The sequence below is a fragment of the Mustelus asterias genome, unplaced genomic scaffold (genome assembly GCF_964213995.1).
Source record: "Mustelus asterias unplaced genomic scaffold, sMusAst1.hap1.1 HAP1_SCAFFOLD_2821, whole genome shotgun sequence".
Lineage (NCBI taxonomy): Eukaryota > Metazoa > Chordata > Chondrichthyes > Carcharhiniformes > Triakidae > Mustelus > Mustelus asterias.
Window position 1 is genome coordinate 16233 of NW_027592766.1, and position 20986 is coordinate 37218.

A 20986-nucleotide genomic window follows, 5' to 3' on the forward strand; every position below is an offset into this window, starting at 1 on the left:
TTCAACACCCTCTGAGAGAAGAAATTCTTCCCCATCGTGGCCTAGTTTCTCTCTAGGAAAGCTCTGGTCTGGAAACACTGACATCTTTAATGTTTCCAATTTTCCAAAATGCAGGAATTGAGTACAATATTATTCGTGTGCCTATGGCGAGCTGTGATTTCTCAACACGTCTGTACACGTATGATGACCACCCTGGAGACCTGGATCTGAAACACTTCAGTTTGACTGAGGAAGATAGCAAAATGAAGGTACAAGGCTTCATCTCCTTTGGAGATTAAAATGGGAAATGAGACCAGGGTTGACGTTTGGGAGTGGGGAGTGGCAGTCAGTGCTGTGAAAACCCAGGGCAGAAACTCCAAGGCATTTTATGAAGTCAGTAGGTTTTGAATTTGGCCAGGGTAAGATGTTTTACTCCAGATACGATTCAAATGACCCACTAGGGAGCTTTTATCAAATAAAGTTTGTTCAAGAAAACAGTTAACATACAATAAGAAAATTAGCAATAGCTTTTACCAGTTACAAAAAAAAAACACGACGATAACATTGTATAAACCTTAACAGCTAAGAATAATGTTCCACCACAAACATCCACCTCCAGGCTTAGCCCAGAAAGTGAGTCTGCCCACGTGATGCTGGACTTTGCAGCTTTGCAACAGCTGCTGTGAATCAGTCCTTTGGATGGAGAATTGAAATTCTGACTTCTCCATCCTGTAACTCCCAGCACACCTCTCGGTAGAGATAGAGGCACTGCTTGCCCCTAGCTTCTAGCTCACAAACGGCTGACAGCAAAGTTTTCACTCCAGGGAAACAAGAAAGATTTCTTCCAGCCTGCAGTCCAGTCAAACTTAAAGTAACTCTTGGATTTTCCCTGTGTTAAAAAGAACTGTTCCACCTGACCTGTCAACCATTCTTCCCCCAACAATCCATAACCCTCCAGGACACGGCATGAGGTGCAAATGAAAAATAAACACAGTAAAAGGACATCAGTTCGGTGCCAATAACAAGTAAAAACAGGCCTGCTTACAAACTGTAGAGAACCTGATTAAAAATACATTTCTTGAAGGCACAGTAGCGTTACAGTGCGTTACTCACCTGTCGCTGTCAGCAGCCCTTCCCTGCTCCCACTCCTCCACACTCTCATGCTCATCCACCCGTCATGCCTCATCCCTCAATGCCCCATCTCTACTGTTCCTCCTCCTCGATCCCCTTCCTCCAGCTCCTCCTTCCCTCAATCCGTTCCTCCTCCTTTGATCTTGCCCACTCTTCCCCTATCCCCTCTGCCCCCCCCGCCGCCTACAAATTTAAACACCCCAGAGTGTGCCTTTAAAATGGCCCCATGCGCGGTGGATTCAATCCTCACTCATTTTAATTTGTTTTTGTTCCCTCTTTCTAGATCCCAATAATGCAGAGAGCCAAAGCGCTATCCAAACGCCCCTTGTCCCTTTTCGCCAGCCCGTGGACTGCTCCACCCTGGATGAAAACAAGTGATTCAATGATTGGGAAGGGGACTTTGAAAGGAAATCCTGGGGGACAATACTACAAGTCATGGGCAAAATACTTCATCAGGTGAGAGAGAGTGAGAGATGCACAGTGTGATTGGGTCAGCACCCTCTCCCTAGAAGATGCACAGGGACAAACAGGCTTGTGTGTCTTTCAGTTCCTGATGGAGATACACCTCTCTCCCCCCCCCCCCCCTCCCCCTCCCCAATTACAAGCAGTGTGTAAACTGTGATCCCATTAGCATCCATCATTCCGCCTTGTGTGATTCTGTTCTTTAAGAACAAAGAACAGTACAGCACAGGAAACAGGCCCTTCGGCCCTCCAAGCCTGTGCCGCTCCTTGGTCCAACTAGACCAATCGTTTGTATCCCTCCATTCCCAGGCTGCTCATGTGACTATCCAGGTAAGTCTTAAACGATGTCAGCGTGCCTGCCTCCACCACCCTACTTGGCAGCGCATTCCAGGCCCCCACCACCCTCTGTGTAAAAAACATCCCTCTAATATCTGAGTTATACTTCGCCCCTCTCACCTTGAGCCCGTGACCCCTCGTGATCGTCACCTCCGACCTGGGAAAAAGCTTCCCACTGTTCACCCTATCTATCCCCTTCATAATCTTGTACACCTCTATTAGATCTCCCCTCATTCTCCGTCTTTCCAGGGAGAACAACCCCAGTTTATCCAATCTCTCCTCATAGCTAAGACCCTCCATACCAGGCAACATCCTGGTAAACCTTCTCTGCACTCTCTCTAACGCCTCCACGTCCTTCTGGCAGTGCGGCGACCAGAACTGGACGCAGTACTCCAAATGTGGCCTAACCAGCGTTCTATACAGCTGCATCATCAGACTCCAGCTTTTATACTCTATACCCCGTCCTATAAAGGCAAGCATACCATATGCCTTCTTCACCACCTTCTCCACCTGTGTTGCCACCTTCAAGGATTTGTGGACTTGCACACCGAGGTCCCTTTGTGTTTCTATACTCCTGATGACTCTGCCATTTATTGTATAACTCCTCCCTACATTATTTCTTCCAAAATGCATCACTTCGCATTTATCCGGATTAAACTCCATCTGCCACCTCTCCGCCCAATTTTTCAGCCTATCTATATAAGAACATAAGAACATAAGAACATAAGAACTAGGAGCAGGAGTAGGCCATCTGGCCCTTCGAGCCTGCCCCGCCATTCAACAAGATCATGGCTGATCTGAAGCGAATCAGTTCCACTTACCCGCTCCCCATAACCCCTAATTCCCTTATCGATCAGAAAACTATCTACCCGTGATTTAAACATATTCAACGAGGAAGCCTCCACCACTTCAATGGGCAGAGAATTCCAGAGATTCACTACCCTCTGAGAGAAGAAGTTCCCCCTCAACTCTGTTCTGAACCGGCCCCCCCTTATTTTGAGGCTGTGCCCTCTAGTTCTGGTTTCCCTTCTAAGTGGAAAGAATCTCTCCACCTCTACCCTATCCAGCCCCTTCATTATCTTATATGTCTCTATAAGATCACCCCTCATCCTTCTAAACTCCAACAAGTACAGACCCAATCTGTTTAATCTCTCCTCATAAGCCACACCCCTCATCTCCGGTATCAACCTGGTGAACCTTCTCTGCACTCCCTCCAAGGCCAATATATCCTTTCGCAAATAAGGGGACCAAAACTGCACACAGTACTCCAGTTGCGGCCTCACCAGTGCCTTGTACAGTTGCAGCAAGACCTCCCTGCTTTTATATTCTATCCCCCTCGTGATAAAGGCCAACATTCCATTCGCCTTCTTGATCACCTGCTGCACCTGCAGACTGGGTTTTTGCGATTCGTGCACAAGGACCCCCAGGTCCCTCTGCACAGTCGCACAATGTAATTTTTCTCCATTTAAATAATATTCCAATTTACTATTATTTCTTCCAAAGTGGATAACCTCACATTTGCTAACGTTATATTCCATCTACCAGATCCTCGCCCACTCGCTCAGCCTATCCAAATCTCTCTGCACACTTTCCACGTCCTCCACGCAATTCGCTTTCCCACTCACCTTCGTGTCATCAGCAAACTTGAATACCCTAGATTCAGTCCCCTCCTCCAGATCATCTATGTAAATGGTAAACAATTGAGGCCCCAGCACCGATCCCTGCGGCACGCCACTGGTCACCAACTGCCAACCAGAAAAGCACCCATTTATCCCAACTCTCTGCTTCCTGTTAGATAGCCAATCCCCAATCCACGCCAACACCTTACCCCTAACTCCGTGTACCCCAATCTTCTGCAGCAACCTTTTGTGAGGCACCTTATCGAATGCCTTCTGGAAATCTAAAAACACCACATCCACCGGTTCCCCTCTGTCAACCGCACTAGTGACATCTTCATAAAAGTCCAGTAGATTCGTCAAACACGACTTTCCCTTCATGAATCCATGCTGCGTCTGCTTGATCGAACCATTCTTATTCAGGTGCTCTGTTATTTCCTCTTTAATAATGGACTCTCGCATCTTCCCAACTACGGACGTTAAGCTAACCGGCCTGTAGTTACCCGCCTTTTGTCTACTTCCTTTTTTAAACAGCGGCGTAACAGTAGCTGTTTTCCAGTCAGCCGGCACTACCCCAGAGTCCAGCGAATTTTGATAAATAACCACTAACGCATCTGCTGTTACCTCAGCCATTTCTTTCAGTACCCTGGGATGCATTCCATCCGGGCCCGGGGACTTGTCTACCTTCAGTCCTATTAGTCTACCAAGCACCACCTCCTTAGTAACAGTAATTATATTAAGGACCTCCCCTCCCACCAACTCTCGATCTCTAATATTCGGCAAACTATTTGTGTCTTCCACCGTGAAGACCGACACAAAGAACTTATTTAAAGTCTCAGCCATTTCCTCGTTTTCCACTATTAAATCCCCCCTCTCATCTTCCAAGGGTCCAACATTCACTCTCGCCACTCTATTCCTTTTTATATACTTGTAAAAACTTTTACTATCATTTTTTATATTTTGAGCTAGTTTAGTTTCATAATCTATCTTTCCTTTCTTAATCGCTTTCTTAGTCGTTCTTTGTTTTTCTTTAAAGCTTTCCCAATCCACTAATTCTCCACTATTTTTGGCCACTCTGTACGCATCTGATTTTATTTTAATACTCTCCTTTATTTCCTTCGTTATCCACGTCCGGTTATCCTTTTTCTTACAGTCCTTCTTTATCACCGGAATATATTTTTGCTGAGTACTTAAAAAAATCTCCTTAAAAATCCTCCACTGTTCCTCAGCTGTCCTACCTACCAGTCTGCTCGCCCAGTCTACATTAGCCAATTCCACCCTCATCCTATCGTACTCCCCTCTGTCCAAGCAGAGGACACTGGTTTGGGACCCTACTTTCTCACCCTCCATCTGTATCAGAAATAATATCCTGCTGTATTGCCCGACAATGCTCTTCGCTATCCGCAAGTCCAGCCATCTTCGTGTCATCCGCAAGTTAAACATTAAGATTAATGTTTAACTTGCTGGAATTTTTCAGGGGGTAACAGAAAGGGTGAAAGAGGATAATTGGTCTTTCAGAAGGCATTTGATACAGTGCCACACAACAGACTTGTGAGAAAAGTCATAGCACATCGAATAAAAGAGACAGTAGCAATGTCAAAATTGGCTGATTAATAGGCAGCAGAGGATAACGGTCAGTGGATTTTCTTTAGGCTGGAGGAAGGTTTTTAGTGGTCACCAGGGGTCGGTATTTGACTTTTCTGATATAAATTTATGATCTAGATCTTGGCGTGCAGGGAGCAGTTTCAAAGTCTACGGATGACACAAAACTTTTAAGGATTGTAAGCTGTGAAGAGGACGGTGTCAAACTTGCAAAGGGCAGATGATTTGGTGGAGTGGGCAGCTAGGTGGCAGATAAAGTTCAATGCAGAGAATTGCGAGGTGATATATTTTTGTCGGAAGATCATGAAGAGATGATATAAAAAAGAGGCAAATTCTAAAAGGGGCGCGGGAGCTGGGTGTATACGTACATAGATCATTGAAGGTGGCAGGACAGGTAGAGAGAACAGTTAATAAAGCACAGTGTATTCTGGGACTTATTAATAGGGACATACAAGAGCAAAGGAGGTTATGCTGAACTTGTATAGGACACTAGTTAGACCTCAGCTGGAATATTGTGTACAGTTCTGGGTGCCACATTATAGGAAGGATGTGAAGGCATTGGAGAGAGTGCAGAAACTTCAGTTGTGAGGGTTCCAGGGATGAGAGGGTTCTGAAGAGGGTTCCAGGGATGAGAAACTTCAGTTACGAATTTAGATTGGAGAGGTTGGGACAGTTCTCCTGGGAGGGAAGAAAGCGAAGAGTTTTGAGAGAGGTATTGAAAATCGTGAGGGGACTGGAAAGAGTAGACAGGGAGAGACTGCTCATCAGAGGATCAGGAATGAGAGGGCATGGATTTAAGGTGATGTGTAAAAGAAGCAAACGTGAGGTGAGAAAAGCTCACGAGGAGGCGAGTGGTTTGGATCTGGAATGTTCTGTCTGGAAGTGTGGTGGAGGCAGGTTCAACCAGGGCACTTGTGAAGGTATGAGATGTTTCTATTCAAATAATCAATGTACAGGGATGCAGTAAAATGTCACTAAGAATTGATGCTTATTCGGAGAGCTGGTGCAGACATGATGGGCCGAATGGCCTCCTATACACCTTCACTGTTGAATTTAAAAGAAAACATGCAGGTCAGAAAAGCCCCACACAATTTTTCCTGCCCTGTTCTGGCCTCTGATCTGGGCATTTCTTGACACCGAATTTCTGAGAAGTCATCCATTTCTCGCTGAGTGGGAACATAAAGAATGACTTTGTTATTGATCAGGAAAACTGATCTTCGGGCAAGCGTTCTCCAAGGCGGCCTTCACGACACACGACAGCGCAGAGTCGCTGAGCGATAGCCAAGTTCCGCGCACACATGAGGACGGCCTCAACCGGGATCTTGGGTTCATGTCACACTATCTGTAACCCCCACGACTTGCCTGGGCTTGCAAAATCTCACTAACTGTCCTGTCTGGAGACAATACACATCTCTTTAACCTGTGCTTAACCCTCTCTCCACTCACATTGTCTGTACCTTTAAGACTTGATTACCTGTAAAGACTCACATTCCAACCATTATCTTGTAAATTGAGTTTGTGTCTTTATATGCCCTGTTTGTGAACACAACTCCCACTCACCTGAAGAAGGGGCAGCGCTCCGAAAGCTAATGGTATTTGATTGAATGGTGGAGTGGACTCGATGGGCCGAATGGCCTTACTTCCGCTCCTATGTCTTATGGTCTTATGGTATTTGCTACCAAATAAACCTATTGGACTTTAACCTGGTCTTACTTTATTATTGAGCGTAGTTCTCTATATTCTCATCCCTTTGACCTATTATATCTTTGTAAATTTCCACAAGGTCTGTTTCACTTGCAGGAGATTAAATTTTTCAAGCTGTCCCCTCCATTAAACTCTCCCCATCCCATTCACGACCCCAGCACATGTCAGTAATCTGGAACTCCACACACAACATTGCACAATGGATTCTCCACATTCGAGCTTCTAATCTCAGCTGCTAGATTCGAATTATCAATCCAAGGTGTAAAAGGGAACAATTCAGGTGTACACCTTAAAATGTATTCTTGTGAAGGAATTCAGCTGATGGCCAGTTTATGTTATTGTCCGTTTCCCATCCACATTGTTTCACAGTTGTTGGGTTCCCTCTTATCCAGGTTTCTGGATGAATATGCAAAACACAACCTCAGTTTCTGGGCGCTGACAATACAGAATGAACCCACCACGGGGATGATAACCAACTACAGCTTCCAATGCATGGGGTTCACAGCCGAGATGGAGCGAGACTTCATTGTGCTTGATCTGGGACCTGCATTACAGAACAGTACTCACAAGGACGTGCAGCTCATGATCCTCGATGACCAGAGAATCTTATTGCCATCCTGGGCAAAAGTGGTGAGTGTGATTTGTGAGATTAAGTCTCATAAATAACAGCGACATTTAATTAGGAAAAATCAGTTCTTTGTGGGTAACCTGAAGAAGAATAACAGGGCATTTGTTTTAAGGTATGTTTCTTAAAACATAAGGACATCGGAATAGGAGCAGGAGTAGAACATTTGGCCCATCGAGCCTGCCCTGTGGTTGATTTTGGGCTTCGCACCTACTCCCCATTTCCTTCAATTCTCTGAGACACCAGAAACATGTCTATTTCCACCCAGACTGCAATGTTTTCAATGATGGAGCATCCACAACCCTTGGGTAGAAAATTCCGAAGATTCGCAACCCTCATGGCCGATTGGATAGGTAACTGGCTGTCTGACCGAAGACAGAGGGTGGTGGTCGATGGAAACTTTTCGGACTGGAGGCAGGTTGCTAGCGGTGTGCCGCAGGGATCAGTGCTTGGTCCTCTGCTCCCTGTGATTTTTATTAATGACTTAGAGGAGGGGGCTGAAGGATGGATCAGTAAATTTGCTGATGACACCAAGATTGGTGGAGTAGTGGATGAGGTGGAGGGCTGTTGTAGGCTGCAAAGAGACATAGATAGGATGCAAAGCTGGGCTGAAAAATGGCAAATGGAGTTTAACCCTGATAAATGTGAGGTGATTCATTTTGGTAGGACAAATTTAAATGTGGATTACAGGGTCAAAGGTAAGGTTCTGAAGACTGTGGAGGAACAGAGAGATCTTGGGGTCCATATCCACAGATCTCTAAAGGTTGCCAGTCAAGTGGATAGAGCTGTGAAGAAGGCCTATAGTGTGTTAGCTTTTATTAACAGGGGGTTGGAGTTTAAGAGCCGTGGGGTTATGCTGCAACTGTACAGGACCTTGGTGAGACCACATTTGGAATATTGTGTGCAGTTCTGGTCACCTCACTATAAGAAGGATGTGGAAGCGCTGGAAAGAGTGCAGAGGAGATTTACCAGGATGCTGCCTGGTTTGGAGGGTAGGTCATATGAGGAAAGGTTGAGGGAGCTAGGGCTGTTCTCTCTGGAGCGGAGGAGGCTGAGGGGAGACTTAATAGAGGTGTATAAAATGATGAAGGGGATAGATAGAGTGAACGTTCAAAGACTATTTCCTCGGGTGGATGGAGCTATTACAAGGGGGCATAACTATAGGGTTCGTGGTGGGAGATACAGGACGGATATCAGAGGTAGGTTCTTTACGCAGAGAGTGGTTGGGGTGTGGAATGGACTGCCTGCAGTGATAGTGGAGTCAGACACTTTAGAAACATTTAAGCGGTTATTGGATAGGCACATGGAGCACACCAGGATGATAGGGAGTGGGATAGCTTGATCTTGGTTTCAGATAAAGCTCGGCACAACATCGTGGGCCGAAGGGCCTGTTCTGTGCTGTACTGTTCTATGTTCTATGTTCTATCTCAGTCTGAAATGATCGGCCCCCATGCTTTAGATTCACCAACCAATGGAAACTATCTGACAGCGTCCACCCTGTTAAGCCCCTTTGGAATTCTGTAGGTTGCAATGATATCACATCTCATTCTACTATCTGTAAGTGCTGAAATTAACCAACAAATCTAGAACATAGAACAGTACAGCACAGAACAGGCCTTTCGGCCCACGTGTTGTGCCGAGCTTTATCTGAAACTAAGATCAAGCTATCCCACTCCCTATCATCCTGGTGTGCTCCATGTGCCTATCCAATAACCGCTTAAATGTTCCTAAAGTGTCTGACTCCACTATCACTGCAGGCAGTCCATTCCACACCCCAACCACTCTCTGCGTAAAGAACCTACCTCTGATATCCTTCCTATATCTCCCACCATGAACCCTATAGTTATGCCCCCTTGTAATAGCTCCATCCACCCGAGGAAATAGTCTTTGAACGTTCACTCTATCTATCCCCTTCATCATTTTATAAACCTCTATTAAGTCTCCCCTCAGCCTCCTCCGCTCCAGAGAGAACAGCCCTAGCTCCCTCAACCTTTCCTCATAAGACCTACCCTCCAAACCAGGCAGCATCCTGGTAAATCTCCTCTGCACTCTTTCCAGCACTTCCACATCCTTCTTATAGTGAGGTGACCAGAACTGCACACAATATTCCAAATGTGGTCTCACCAAGGTCCTGTACAGTTGCAGCAAAATCTGTTTTGTAATTCAGATTCCCGTGGAACTCTCACCTGTGGGGCACCATTCAATACTATTACAGCACTGACACAGAGTCTGAGGGGGAAATGGTAAGGGGGGAGGGGTATGTGTGGCAGTTAAGGGGAGGGTGGGCAAGGGTAACTATTGGGGTAAAAGAGAAGTGTGTTGGCTGGACATTGGGGGGGGAGGTGGAGAAGGAAGGGGGAAGAGGACAGGAGACCCAGGAGATGGACTGAGCGGATGAGAAAAGGGTGGATAGGAGCGTTGTTAAACAAACCCCTGCCGTGAGCTTCCTCCTGATTTCCTCTTGGACAGCGGGTGAAAAGCAAGGCCGTGTACGTGCATTCTGTACAGCCTGCCCGACGCTGGACGTAGCCGAGGATTAACCACACAGGCACTGAAACACATCTTCCTCTATTCTGTCAGGTCCTGGACGATGTGCATGCGGCTCGGTATGTGCACGGCATTGCGGTGCACTGGTACCTCGATATGCTGATACCCGCTGATAAAACTCTGGGTGCCACACACGATCTTTTCCCAGAATACTACCTGTTTTCCACCGAGGCCTGCACCGGATTCATGCCGTGGGAACACACAGTCAAACTGGGAAGTTGGGAACGAGGTGCCAGGTACAGCCACGACATCATTCAGGTGAGTGGGCGAGGGGGAGCGCGCCACTGAATGGAAATTGGGTGGCGCAGTGGGTTAGCACTGCTGCCTCACAGCGCCAGGGACCCGGGTTCGATTCCAGCCTCCGGTCACTGTCTGTGTGGAGTCTGCACGTTCTCCCCGTGTCTGCGTGGGTTTCCTCTGGGTGCTCCGGTTTCCTCCCACAGTCCGAAAGATGTGTGGTTAGGTTGATTGGCCGTGCTAAATTGACCCCAGGGGATTAGCAGGGTAGATGTGTGGGGTTACGGGAATAGGTCCTGGGTGGGATTGTGGTCGATACAGACTTGATGGGCCGAATGGCCTCTTTCTGTACTGTATGATTCTATCTGTAAATAAGTTCTAACAATCTGAGCTCTGAGTCCCACCATGTGGATCCCCCACACAGTGATAGCGGGATTCCAGTACACGTTCCACTATTAGTTTGGTGTTGAATTTGTGATATCTGTGTTTGATCTTAATGGGGATAATTCTAAGTTTAGGGCGGCACAGTGGTTAGCACTGTGGACCCGGGTTCGATTCCCGGCTCGGGTCACTGTCTGTGCAGAGTCTGCGCGTTCTCCCTGTGTCTGCGTGGGTTTCCTCCGGGTGCTCCGGTTTCCTCCCACAGTCTGAGAGACGTGCTGGTTAGGGTGCATTGGGCCGTGCTAAATTCTCCCTCAGTATAACCCGAACAGGCGCCGGAGTGTGGCGACTAGGGGCTTTTCACAGTAACTTCGTTGCAGTGTTAATGTAAGCCAACTTGTGACAAATAAATAAAGTTTAAAAAAGTATTACCACTTATCCTCCTCCTGATGCCTCCTAGTATCTGGTTAACAATGGCATTAACAGACTGCTCAGTTAACCTGAGCATTACCAGTCAATGGAGAATGAAACCTCCTTCCTGATCGTTAGACAGAGTAGCATTATGGAGATAGGTGGGTGAAGCTGACACACAGTAAAGCTGCTTCTGGGAAATACTAAGTGGGGAAGTAGACCAAGGTGTAAAATGCTAATCATCTTGTTGTTTCTAACACACATTCCAGGATATGAATTATTTTGTAACTGGTTGGACAGATTGGAATATTGCCTTGGACTTGCAAGGTGGCCCTAACTGGGTGAAAAACTTTGTTGATAGTCCAGTCATTGTGAACAGTAGTCAGGACGCCTTCTACAAACAGCCTATGTTTTACCACATGGCGCACTTCAGGTAAGAATAACAAGTTGGAATGTCTTGTTGAAGTTGTACAAGACATTGGTCAGGCCACACTTGGAATACTGTGTACAGTTCTGGTCACCCTATTATAGAAAGGATATTATTAAACTAGAAAGAGTGCAGAAAAGATTCACTAGGATGCTACCGGGACTTGATGGATTGAGTTATAAGGAGAGGCTGAGTAGACTAGGACTTTTTTCTCTGGAGCGTAGGAGGCTGAGGGGTGACCTTATAGAGGTCTATAAAATAATGAGGGGCACAGATCAGCTAGATAGTCAATATCTTTTCCCAAAGGTAGGGGAGTCTAAAATTGGAGGTTATAAGTTTAAGGTGAGAGGGGAGAGATACAAAAGTGTCCAGAGAGGCAATTTTTTCACACACAGGGTGGTGAGTGTCTGGAACAAGCTGCCAGAGGCAGTAGTAGAGGCGGGTACAATTTTGTCTTTTAAAAAGCATTCTGAGAGTTACGTGGGTACGATGGGTATAGACGGATATGGGCCAAACGCGGGCAATTGGGACTAGCTTAGGGGCTTAAAACAAAAGGGCGGCATGGACAAGTTGGGCCAAAGGGCCTGTTTACATGCTGTAAACCTCTATGACTCTAAGAGCCATTTGTCTTACACATGGTATAATTTCCCAATGGGTGGTCTTTTTAGAAATCAAAGATTAGGCATATTGGATATCAAATAAAACGAGGTAAACATTTCCTGCTGTTAACAAGTTAACAAGGGCAATGGCTGGTTATCACTTTATCTTGTTCCCTCTCACTCGGGTCAAAGTTGGTCTTTTGTGGGATTTGGATGGTGTTAATTCCCGGTGTTAAGCCGATTCCCAGCTCGGGTCACTGTCTGTGTGGAGTTTGCACATTCTCCTCGTGTCTGCGTGGGTTTCCTCCGGGTGCTCCGGTTTCCTCCCACAGTCCAAAGATGCGCGGGTTAGGTTGATTGGCCATGCTAAAATTGCCCCTGGGATGCGTAGATTAGAGGGATTAGTGGGTAAAGTATGTAGGGATATGGGGGTAGGGCCTCGGGTGGGATTGTGGTCGGTGCAGACTCGATGGGCTGAATGGCCTCTTTCTGTACTGTAGGGTTTCTATGATTTCTTTCTTCTATGATTAATCCTGTTTGGATGTTTTCCTTCCTCCGCAGTAAGTTTATTCCTGAGGACTCTCTGCGTGTTGGACTTGATCCCAGTGCTGCGACTAAATTGGAAACTGTGGCTTTTCTCCGTCCGGATGGGATTGCAGTTGTCAACGTCCTGAACTGGTGAGAAGCAGCTGTCATGATGACTCTGTGAGAAAGAGTTGGAAATGTTCATGAGGCCGTTCAGTCCGTCTAGTCCATGTGTAGTCTATAGACCAATTGAGCTCCATCCCTGTAGCTCTGCAATCCTATTTCCCTCAAGTGTCTGTCCAATTTCTTTCTGAAATCATGATTTCACCATCCTGATTGGCAGGGAGTTCCAGCTCATTATCACCCGCTGCGTAATAAAAAATTATCTCTCACTTCCCCCTTTCTTTCCCAAAACTTTAACCCTATTACTTGAACTGTCAGCTGAGGGGAATAGCTTTTCCTTGTCTGTTTTTACCTAGTAAGAAGTCTCACAACACCAGGTTAAAGGCCAACAGGTTTATTTGGTAGCAAATACCATAAGCTTTCGGAGCGCTGCTCCTTCGTCAGATGGAGTGGAAATGTGCTCTCAAACAGGGCACAGAGACACAAAATCAAGTTACAGAATACTGATTAGAATGCGAATCCCTAAAGCCAGCCAGGTCTTAAAGGTACAGACAATGTGAGTGGAGGGAGCATTAAGCAAAGGTTAAAGAGATGTGTATTGTCTCCAGACAGGACAGCCAGCAAGTCCAGAAGGCAAGCTGTGGGGGTTACTGACAGTGTGACATAAACCCAACATCCCGGTTTAGGCCGTCCTCATGTGTGCGGAACTTGGCTATCAGTTTCTGCGCAGCGGCTCTGCGCTGTCGTGTGTCGTGAAGGCCGCCTTGGAGAACGCTTACCCGAAGATCAGAGGCTGAATGCCCGTGACCGCTGAAGTGCTCCCCCACAGGAAGAGAACAGTCTTGCCTGGTGATTGTCGAGCGGTGTTCATTCATCCGTTGTCGTAGCGTCTGCATGGTTTCTGCATGGAGATGCACGGCATCTTCACATCATGCTAAATTAATGTCAGGGGGATTAGCAGGGTTATGGGAATAGGGCCTGGGTGGGATTGTGCTCGGTGCAGACTCGATGGGCCGAATGGCCTCCTTCTGCGCTGTAGGGACAATTCATATCTGCTCTCAAACAGGGCACAGAGACACAAAATCAAGTTACAGAATACTGATTAGAATGCGAATCCCTAAAGCCAGCCAGGTCTTCAAGATACAGACAATGTGGGTGGAGGGAGCATTAAACACAGGTTACCCACTACAACCTGTGTTTAGAGCATTAAACACAACCTGTGTTTAATGCTCCCTCCACCCACATTGTCTGTACCTTTAAGACCTGGTTGGCTGTAGGGATTCGCATTCTAATCAGTATTCTGTAACTTGATTTCTGTGTCTCTGTGCACTGTTTGAGAGCACATTTCCACTCCATCTGACGAAGGAGCAACGCTCCGAAAGCTTATGGTATTTGCTACCAAATAAACTTGTTGGACTTTAACCTGGTGTTGTGAGACTTCTTACTGTGTTCACCCCAGTCCAACGCCGGCATCTCCACATCATGTTTCTATCTAAACAGATCATAATCTTGAACACCTCTATCAAGACTCTTTGTCAATCTCCAACAACTCAGCTTTCTCTAACCTAATCTTGCAGCTAAAATCTCTCAACCATGGAACCATTCTGGTAAATCTCTCTGCACCCCCTCAAGGACCTTCACATGCTCCTTAGTGTGGTGACCAGAACTGGTCAACATAGCTTGATAAAAGTTCAGTATAACTTCCCTGCTTTTTACTCTATACTCTATTTATGAGATCCCATATGCTTTGCAAATCTCTCTCTCAGTATGTCCTGTCACCTTCAATGCTGTATACACATCAGTCTGCAGGTTCCTCCGCACACTCTTTAGTGCTATTAACTTTTATCTTTCAGTTCCCTATCCCTTCTGCCAAAATGCACCATCTCTCTGTTAAATTCCATCTGTCGCTTGTCAATCTTGTGGGCGACACGGTAGCAAAGTGGTTAGCACTGCTGCTTCACAGCTCCAGGGACCCGGGTTCAATTCCCGGCTTGGGTGACTGTGTGGAGTTTGCACGTTCTCCCCGTGTCTGTGTGGGTTTCCTCCGGGTGCTCCGGTTTCCTCCCGCAGTCCAAAGATGTGCGGGTTAGGTTGATTGGCCATGCTAAAATTGCCCCTTAGTGTCCTGAGATGCGGAGGTGAGAGGGATTAGTGGGTAAAATATGTAGGGATATAGGGGTAGGGCCTGGGTGGGATTGTGGTCGGTGCAGACTCGATGGGCCGAATGGCCTCTTTCTGTACTGTAGGGTTTCTATGATTCTATGATCTACTCGGCTGGTGAGTTGGTATCATCCCTACTGTCTGCCACAAATCCAAATTTGGTATCAACAAACTTTACTTTGTTTTTCAATGTCCAAGACAGTTGTTGTATCGATTGAAAAAAAGACGTAGTCCTAGCTTTGAACCTTGGGGAACACCACCATCTGCCATCCTCCAGTCTGGAAAAATAACCCTTTTTTTCCTCCTAAAACTTGGTTTTCTGTCCTTCGGACGATTTTTAAAATCCAAGCTGACATAGGACGTACGATTTCATGAGCCTCAAATTTGTAAACCAGCCTATTTCTCGAATGAGGGTATCTGTCGCTCTCCAATCCTCTGGCACCTCCCCTTTCCGGGGAAGATAGTGAGATGGACAAGCCCTTCCACAATCTCCACCGCTACACTTTCCAAACAGGTGACTGACTTATCACTTATCCAGGCTTTCCAGTACCTCCTGCCTTGCAATTTTCACTCCATCCAAACCCTCTGTGAACTCTACTCGTACTGATACTTTCATCAGCATTTTTTTATCATCTACAGTAAATGCTGATATGAAGTATTCTAGCTCTGCCCTTTGTCTCTTTAGTAAATATTATCTCTGTCCCTAATTGGACCCATCCCACCTCTAATAATCCATTTTGTAATCATGTGCCTGGAGAAGAGTTATGGATTCTATTTTATGTTTAATTCTCATATTCTCCTTTTGTCGGTCATTTTCATCCTCCCCTCCCCCTCACCTTGGTACATTGGCCTGATCGGTTGAAGAATTTCATACACGTATTCCTTATTTCATTGTCTTCCCTATTTCCATCGCCATCCAGGAGCCCTAGCCTTAGTCACCCCCCCTTTACCATCATAGAATCCCTGTGCAGAATGGAGGCCATTTGGCCCACCGAGTCTGCACCAACTCTCCAAAAGAGCATTTCACCCAGGCCCCTTTACAAAATATTTGGATGGGCATCGTAACATTCAAGGATATGGGACAAGTGCAGAGAAAAGGGATTAAGCGCGCCTTTAGCGGTAGTTGTTGTCGCTGCAGACTCGATGGGCTGAAGGGCCTGTGCTGTAAGACTCTATGGACAAATGTTCCTGTCCCATCTGCCATGGAATTGTAGTGGGCGGGACATGGACCGTGCAAAGATCTGTTGACCCTGGGTGGGATTTTCCAGCTTTGGGGCAATGCAGCCGGAAAATCCCGCTATATCTACAGGGAGCTGACTGTGAGACAGACCGGGATAATGCATCACTGGGCTGGAGTAAACTGTTCCCTTTTACCCAATCCGGACTGTAAATGCCCAGGCGCTGACGTAGACAAGACAGAAAATAAAAATATAATTTTACCCAGTTTAGAATTCTGTGAGCTGATGAGAAGTTTTCCTCTATTTCAGGAGCATGGATGACATTGATTTTGTGATCTGGGACCCAGAGCATGGCTTTCTGGAAGCACATTCACCTGCAGATTCTATCCAGTCTTACCTATGGAAAAGTCAGTAAATCTTTCACAAGATGTGGAGTGAAGTCATCCTTGATGTGAAGGACCATTAACTGCACAATGCTACTGACTGCACACCTTTGTTCGTTTGTGTGCTTGGGTATATTCTCCTGTGTTATTACACTGCCTCAACCTGCACTGAAGCTACATTACTCCATTCATGATCAGTGGTAAATATCACAAAATAACTATCCACTTGTGATGCAGTGCTGATTATAGTGAAGCAGAGTTTAACCAACTTTCCTATAACCCAGCAACCACAGACAGTCAATTAAACTTTGGTGATGGGAAACTTCTAGAAACTACAATGCAGGACCATAAATAATAGTCACATGGATAAATACGGGTTAAGGAAAGCCAGCATGGATTATTTAAGTTTTTTGAAGAGATAACAAGGAGGATTGATGAGGGTAATGTTGTTGATCTGGTGTTCATGGACTTCCAAAAGGTATTGGATACAGTGCCACCAAACAGACTTGAGCAACATTATAGCTTGTGGAATAAAAGGGACAGTAACAACATGGGTACAAAATTGGCAAAGTGACAGGAAACAGAGTGATGGTTGATGGATGTTCTTCAGGCTGGATAAAGGTTTGTTCACCAGGGTCAGTATTGGGACCCTTGATTATTTAAAAAATTCATTCATGGGACATGGACATCACTGGCTGGGTCAGCATTTATTGCCCATCCCTAGTTGCTCGAGGGCAGTTGAGGGTCAACCACTTTGCTGTGGCTCTGGAGTCACATGTAGACCAGACCGGGTAAGGACGGCAGATTTCCTTCCCTAAAGGGGACATTAGTGAACCAGATGGGTTTTTTCGACAATTGACAATGGTGTCATGGTCATCAATAGAATCTTAAAGTCCAGATATTTTTTTTATTGAACTCAAATTCCACCGTCTGCCGTGCTGGGATTTGAACCCGGGTCCCCCAGAACATTAGCTGAGTTTCTGGATTAATAGTCTAGCGACAATACCAGTAGGCCGTATATATTAATGACCCAAACCTTGGTGGACAAGGAAGAATTTCAAAACTTGCAGACAATATAAAACTTGGCAGCTGTGAGGGTCGAGCTCCAAGAGGGTATTGACAAATTAGTGGAAAGTGCAGACAGTGGCAGATAAAATTTAATGCAGAGAAATGTGAAGTGATTTTGGTCAGAAGAACATGGTGTTCTGTCAATAAGACGTGAAAGAAATCCAAACTGTGTACGTTCGATTTTAGCTTTTAAAAATATATTTTGTGCAGATTTGCCAACAAGGTGTGGCTGCTGTAAATCACATGATATAGAAGCAAAATACTGCAGATGCTGGAATCTGAAACACGGTAGCACAGTGGTTAGCACTGCTGCTTCACAGCTCCAGGGACCTGGGTTCGATTCCCGGCATGGGTCACTATCTGTGTGGAGTTTGCACATTCTCCTCGTGTCTGTGTGGGTTTCCTCCGGGTGCTCTGGTTTCCTCCCAGAGTCCAAAGATGTGCGGGTTAGGTTGATTTGCCGTGCTAAATTGCTCATTAGTGTCCTGAGATGCATAGGTTAGAGGGATTAGCGGGTAAAATATGTAGGGATATGGGGATAGGGCCTGGGTGGGATTGTGGTCGGTGCAGACTCGATGGGCCAAATGGCCTCTTTCTGCACTGTAGGGTTTCTATGATTCCATGGTTCTAAAAACAGAAAATGCTGGAAAATCTCAGCAGGTCTGACAGCCTCTGTGGAGAGAGAATAGAGCCAGCGTTTTGAGTCAGGATGACCCTTTGTCAGAGCTCAACACGGATGGTTTATCTTTCAAAAACTAATGGCTGGACATTGTCAGACCTGAAACCAAAGCCAGTCCCAGACATTTAATAAACATCCATTTTGAAATCTGTGGGGAAAGGTCACATCACTCGGGTGACCATTTTAAAGTCTCTATATTCCTTTGAGGACCGAGGAACCCTCAGTCTCTTGAGTTACTAACTGAACAAACAGATCGACAGCAGGACTCCCAGCTAACCAAGCCACTGGTCGCTCTGTCTCAACTCATCAAAGCTTGTTTGATTTTATAAGTCTCTGATCACCATCTGCCAAGCAGTCTACACACAGAAATCCCATCATGCTCCCATCATCACTGGTTTTAAGGACTTCCATGCTACTGTTTGCAACCAGGGACTCATCTGGATTCAATTCCGGCCTTGGTCACTGTCTGTGTGGAGTTTGCACTTTCTCCCAGTGTCTGCATGGGTTTCCTCCCACAGGCCCAAGATGTGCGGGTTAGGTAGATTGGCCATGCTAAATTGACAGGGTAAATGTGTGAGGTTACAGGAATAGGGCCTGGGTGGGATTGTGGTCGGTACAGACTCGATGGGCCGAATGGTCTCCTTCTGTACTGTAGGGATTTTATGAAACTCCACCACAAAGTAAACATTCTTTGGACTTTAACTTTCTGAACTCTGGAAATCACGAGCTAAAATTTATTTCTGTGGTGTTTTGCTGTTGTTATCCATAGTTGTTAGAACTCTATCTCCCTTACTGTATATATATGTGTGTCTGTGTAAACAACCCCTCCCATCTGCCCTGCGTTTGAAGGTGGAATAAACTAACTTTCTGAATTAATCCTAAAGAGTTTTTATGTGGTATTTATAAAATTAGACCACACCATGCAAGGATTTGGGGAAACCCACCACAGGATACTTAAAAAAAATATCTCTACTTACAGACAGACTGGGACATCTTTGGTTGAACAATTTCAGCATTTCTGATTTTACAGAAAGCATTTGAGGACGAGATCAGAGTAAAGATAATATGGCACTAACATCGAGATTCGGCTAATGTTCAGTAACGAACTGAAATCATACCGATTTCCCTCACCCCACGTGAGAAAGCTTCATGAATGTTTCTGCCCGGTTTGGAAGTGGGGACTTTTCATATGTTAGGCGACTGTGATGAGCACTACACTTAGAGAAACAAGTGACGTGGACAGACTGGGAGATACTGAAGAAATTCACTTTGCCTTTTGTCTAAAGTTTATTCATCAGTGTCACAAGTAGGTTGATGTTAACACTGCAATGAAGTTACTGTGAAAATCCCCTAATGGAGAGACAAAGTAAACTAGTCAGCCTAGACTTTATGAAACAATTATCACTATCTCCTCAATGTTTTCTTGCTGACAGTTGATCTACTTTGCCCACCTCATTTCCAAGGACCAGGTCTAGCACAGCTTCCTTCAAACTGCTGAAGAAAATTTTCCCCCACACACTGTTTAAAAACTCTTGCCCCTTTCTGTCCATTACACAACTCCAATCCCAGTCTATATTTGGATAATTAAAATCTCCCAGTATAAGTTATGATCCCAGCTGTTGTTAACATGAGACAAGACAGATCCCAGAATGGAATCTGGCTTTTTAAAAATTCATTTTTGGGACATGGATGTCGCTGGCTGGCCAGCATTTATTCCTCGTCCAGTACTTCCCCGGAGCGGAGAAGCTACGACATCTTCTCCGGAGCCTTCAACATGTCATTGATGAAGACGAACATCTCGCCAAGGCCATCCCCACACCCCCACTTCTTGCGTTCAAACAACCGCACAACCTCAAACAGACCATTGTCCGCAGCAAACTACCCAGCCTTCAGGAGAACAGTGACCACGACACCACACAACCCTGCCACAGCAACCTCTGCAAGATGTGCCGGATCATCGACACGGATGCCATCATCTCACGTGGGAACACCATCCACCAGGTACACGGTACATACTCTTGCGACTCGGCCAACGTTGTCTACCTGATAAGCTGCAGGAAAGGATGTCCCGAGGCATGGTACATTGGGGAAACCATGCAGACGCTATGACAACGGATGAATGAACACCGCTCGACAATCACCAGGCAAGACTGTTCTCTTCCTATTGGGGAGCACTTCAGCGGTCACGGGCATTCGGCCTCTGATCTTCGGGTAAGCGTTCTCCAAGGCGGCCTTCACAACACACAGCGCAGAGTTGCTGAGCAGAGACTCATAGCCAGGTTCTGCACACATGAGGACGGCCTCAACCGGGATCTTGGGTTCATGTCACATTATCTGTAACCCCCACAACTTGCCTGGACTTGCAAAGTCTCTCTAACTGTCCTGTCTGTAGACAATACACATCTCTTTAACCTGTGCTTGGCCCTCTCTCCACTCACATTGTCTGTATCTTTAAGACTTGATTACCTGTAAAGACTCGCATTCCAACCATTATTGTGTAAATTGAGTTTGTGTCTCTGTATGCCCTGTTTGTGACCACAAGTCCCACTCACCTGATGAAGGAGCAGCGCTCCGAAAGCTTGTGCTACCAAATAAACCAAAAAAAACCCCCAAAAAATAAATAAAATAAACCTGTTGGACTTTAACCTGGTGCTGAGAGACTTCTCACTGTGCCCACCCCAGTCCAATGCCGGCATCTCCACATCATTGGTCCTCTAGCACAGGGGGTGCTGTGTTGGGAGGACTGGGGAGGGGGGGGGAGGCTCTCACTTGATGAAGGAGCGAGACTCCGAAAGCTCGTGCTCCCAAAATAA

The 20986-nt window shown here is 46.0% G+C and overlaps 1 protein-coding gene across 2 annotated transcripts in view; it reads left to right on the forward strand.

Moving 5' to 3' along the window:
* The window catches only part of gba1 (glucosylceramidase beta 1), a 36809-nt gene extending 16147 nt beyond the window's left edge, over window positions 1-20662 (forward strand). Inside the window, exons 5-12 of one of the 2 annotated variants that reach the window (XR_013497146.1) lie at window positions 115-248; window positions 1394-1566; window positions 7223-7460; window positions 10036-10260; window positions 11301-11464; window positions 12619-12735; window positions 16353-16626; window positions 19153-20662. Coding sequence is in view for 1 of the 2 variants with exons in the window: in XM_078207865.1 (XP_078063991.1) it covers window positions 115-248; window positions 1394-1566; window positions 7223-7460; window positions 10036-10260; window positions 11301-11464; window positions 12619-12735; window positions 16353-16458 (1157 nt within the window). In the remaining variant the exon portion in view is untranslated. Of the gene's footprint in view, window positions 1-114; window positions 249-1393; window positions 1567-7222; window positions 7461-10035; window positions 10261-11300; window positions 11465-12618; window positions 12736-16352; window positions 19050-19152 lie in introns of those variants that run through there. The other variant, XM_078207865.1, reaches the window with a different exon arrangement.
* Window positions 20663-20986: the final 324 nt, after the last annotated feature.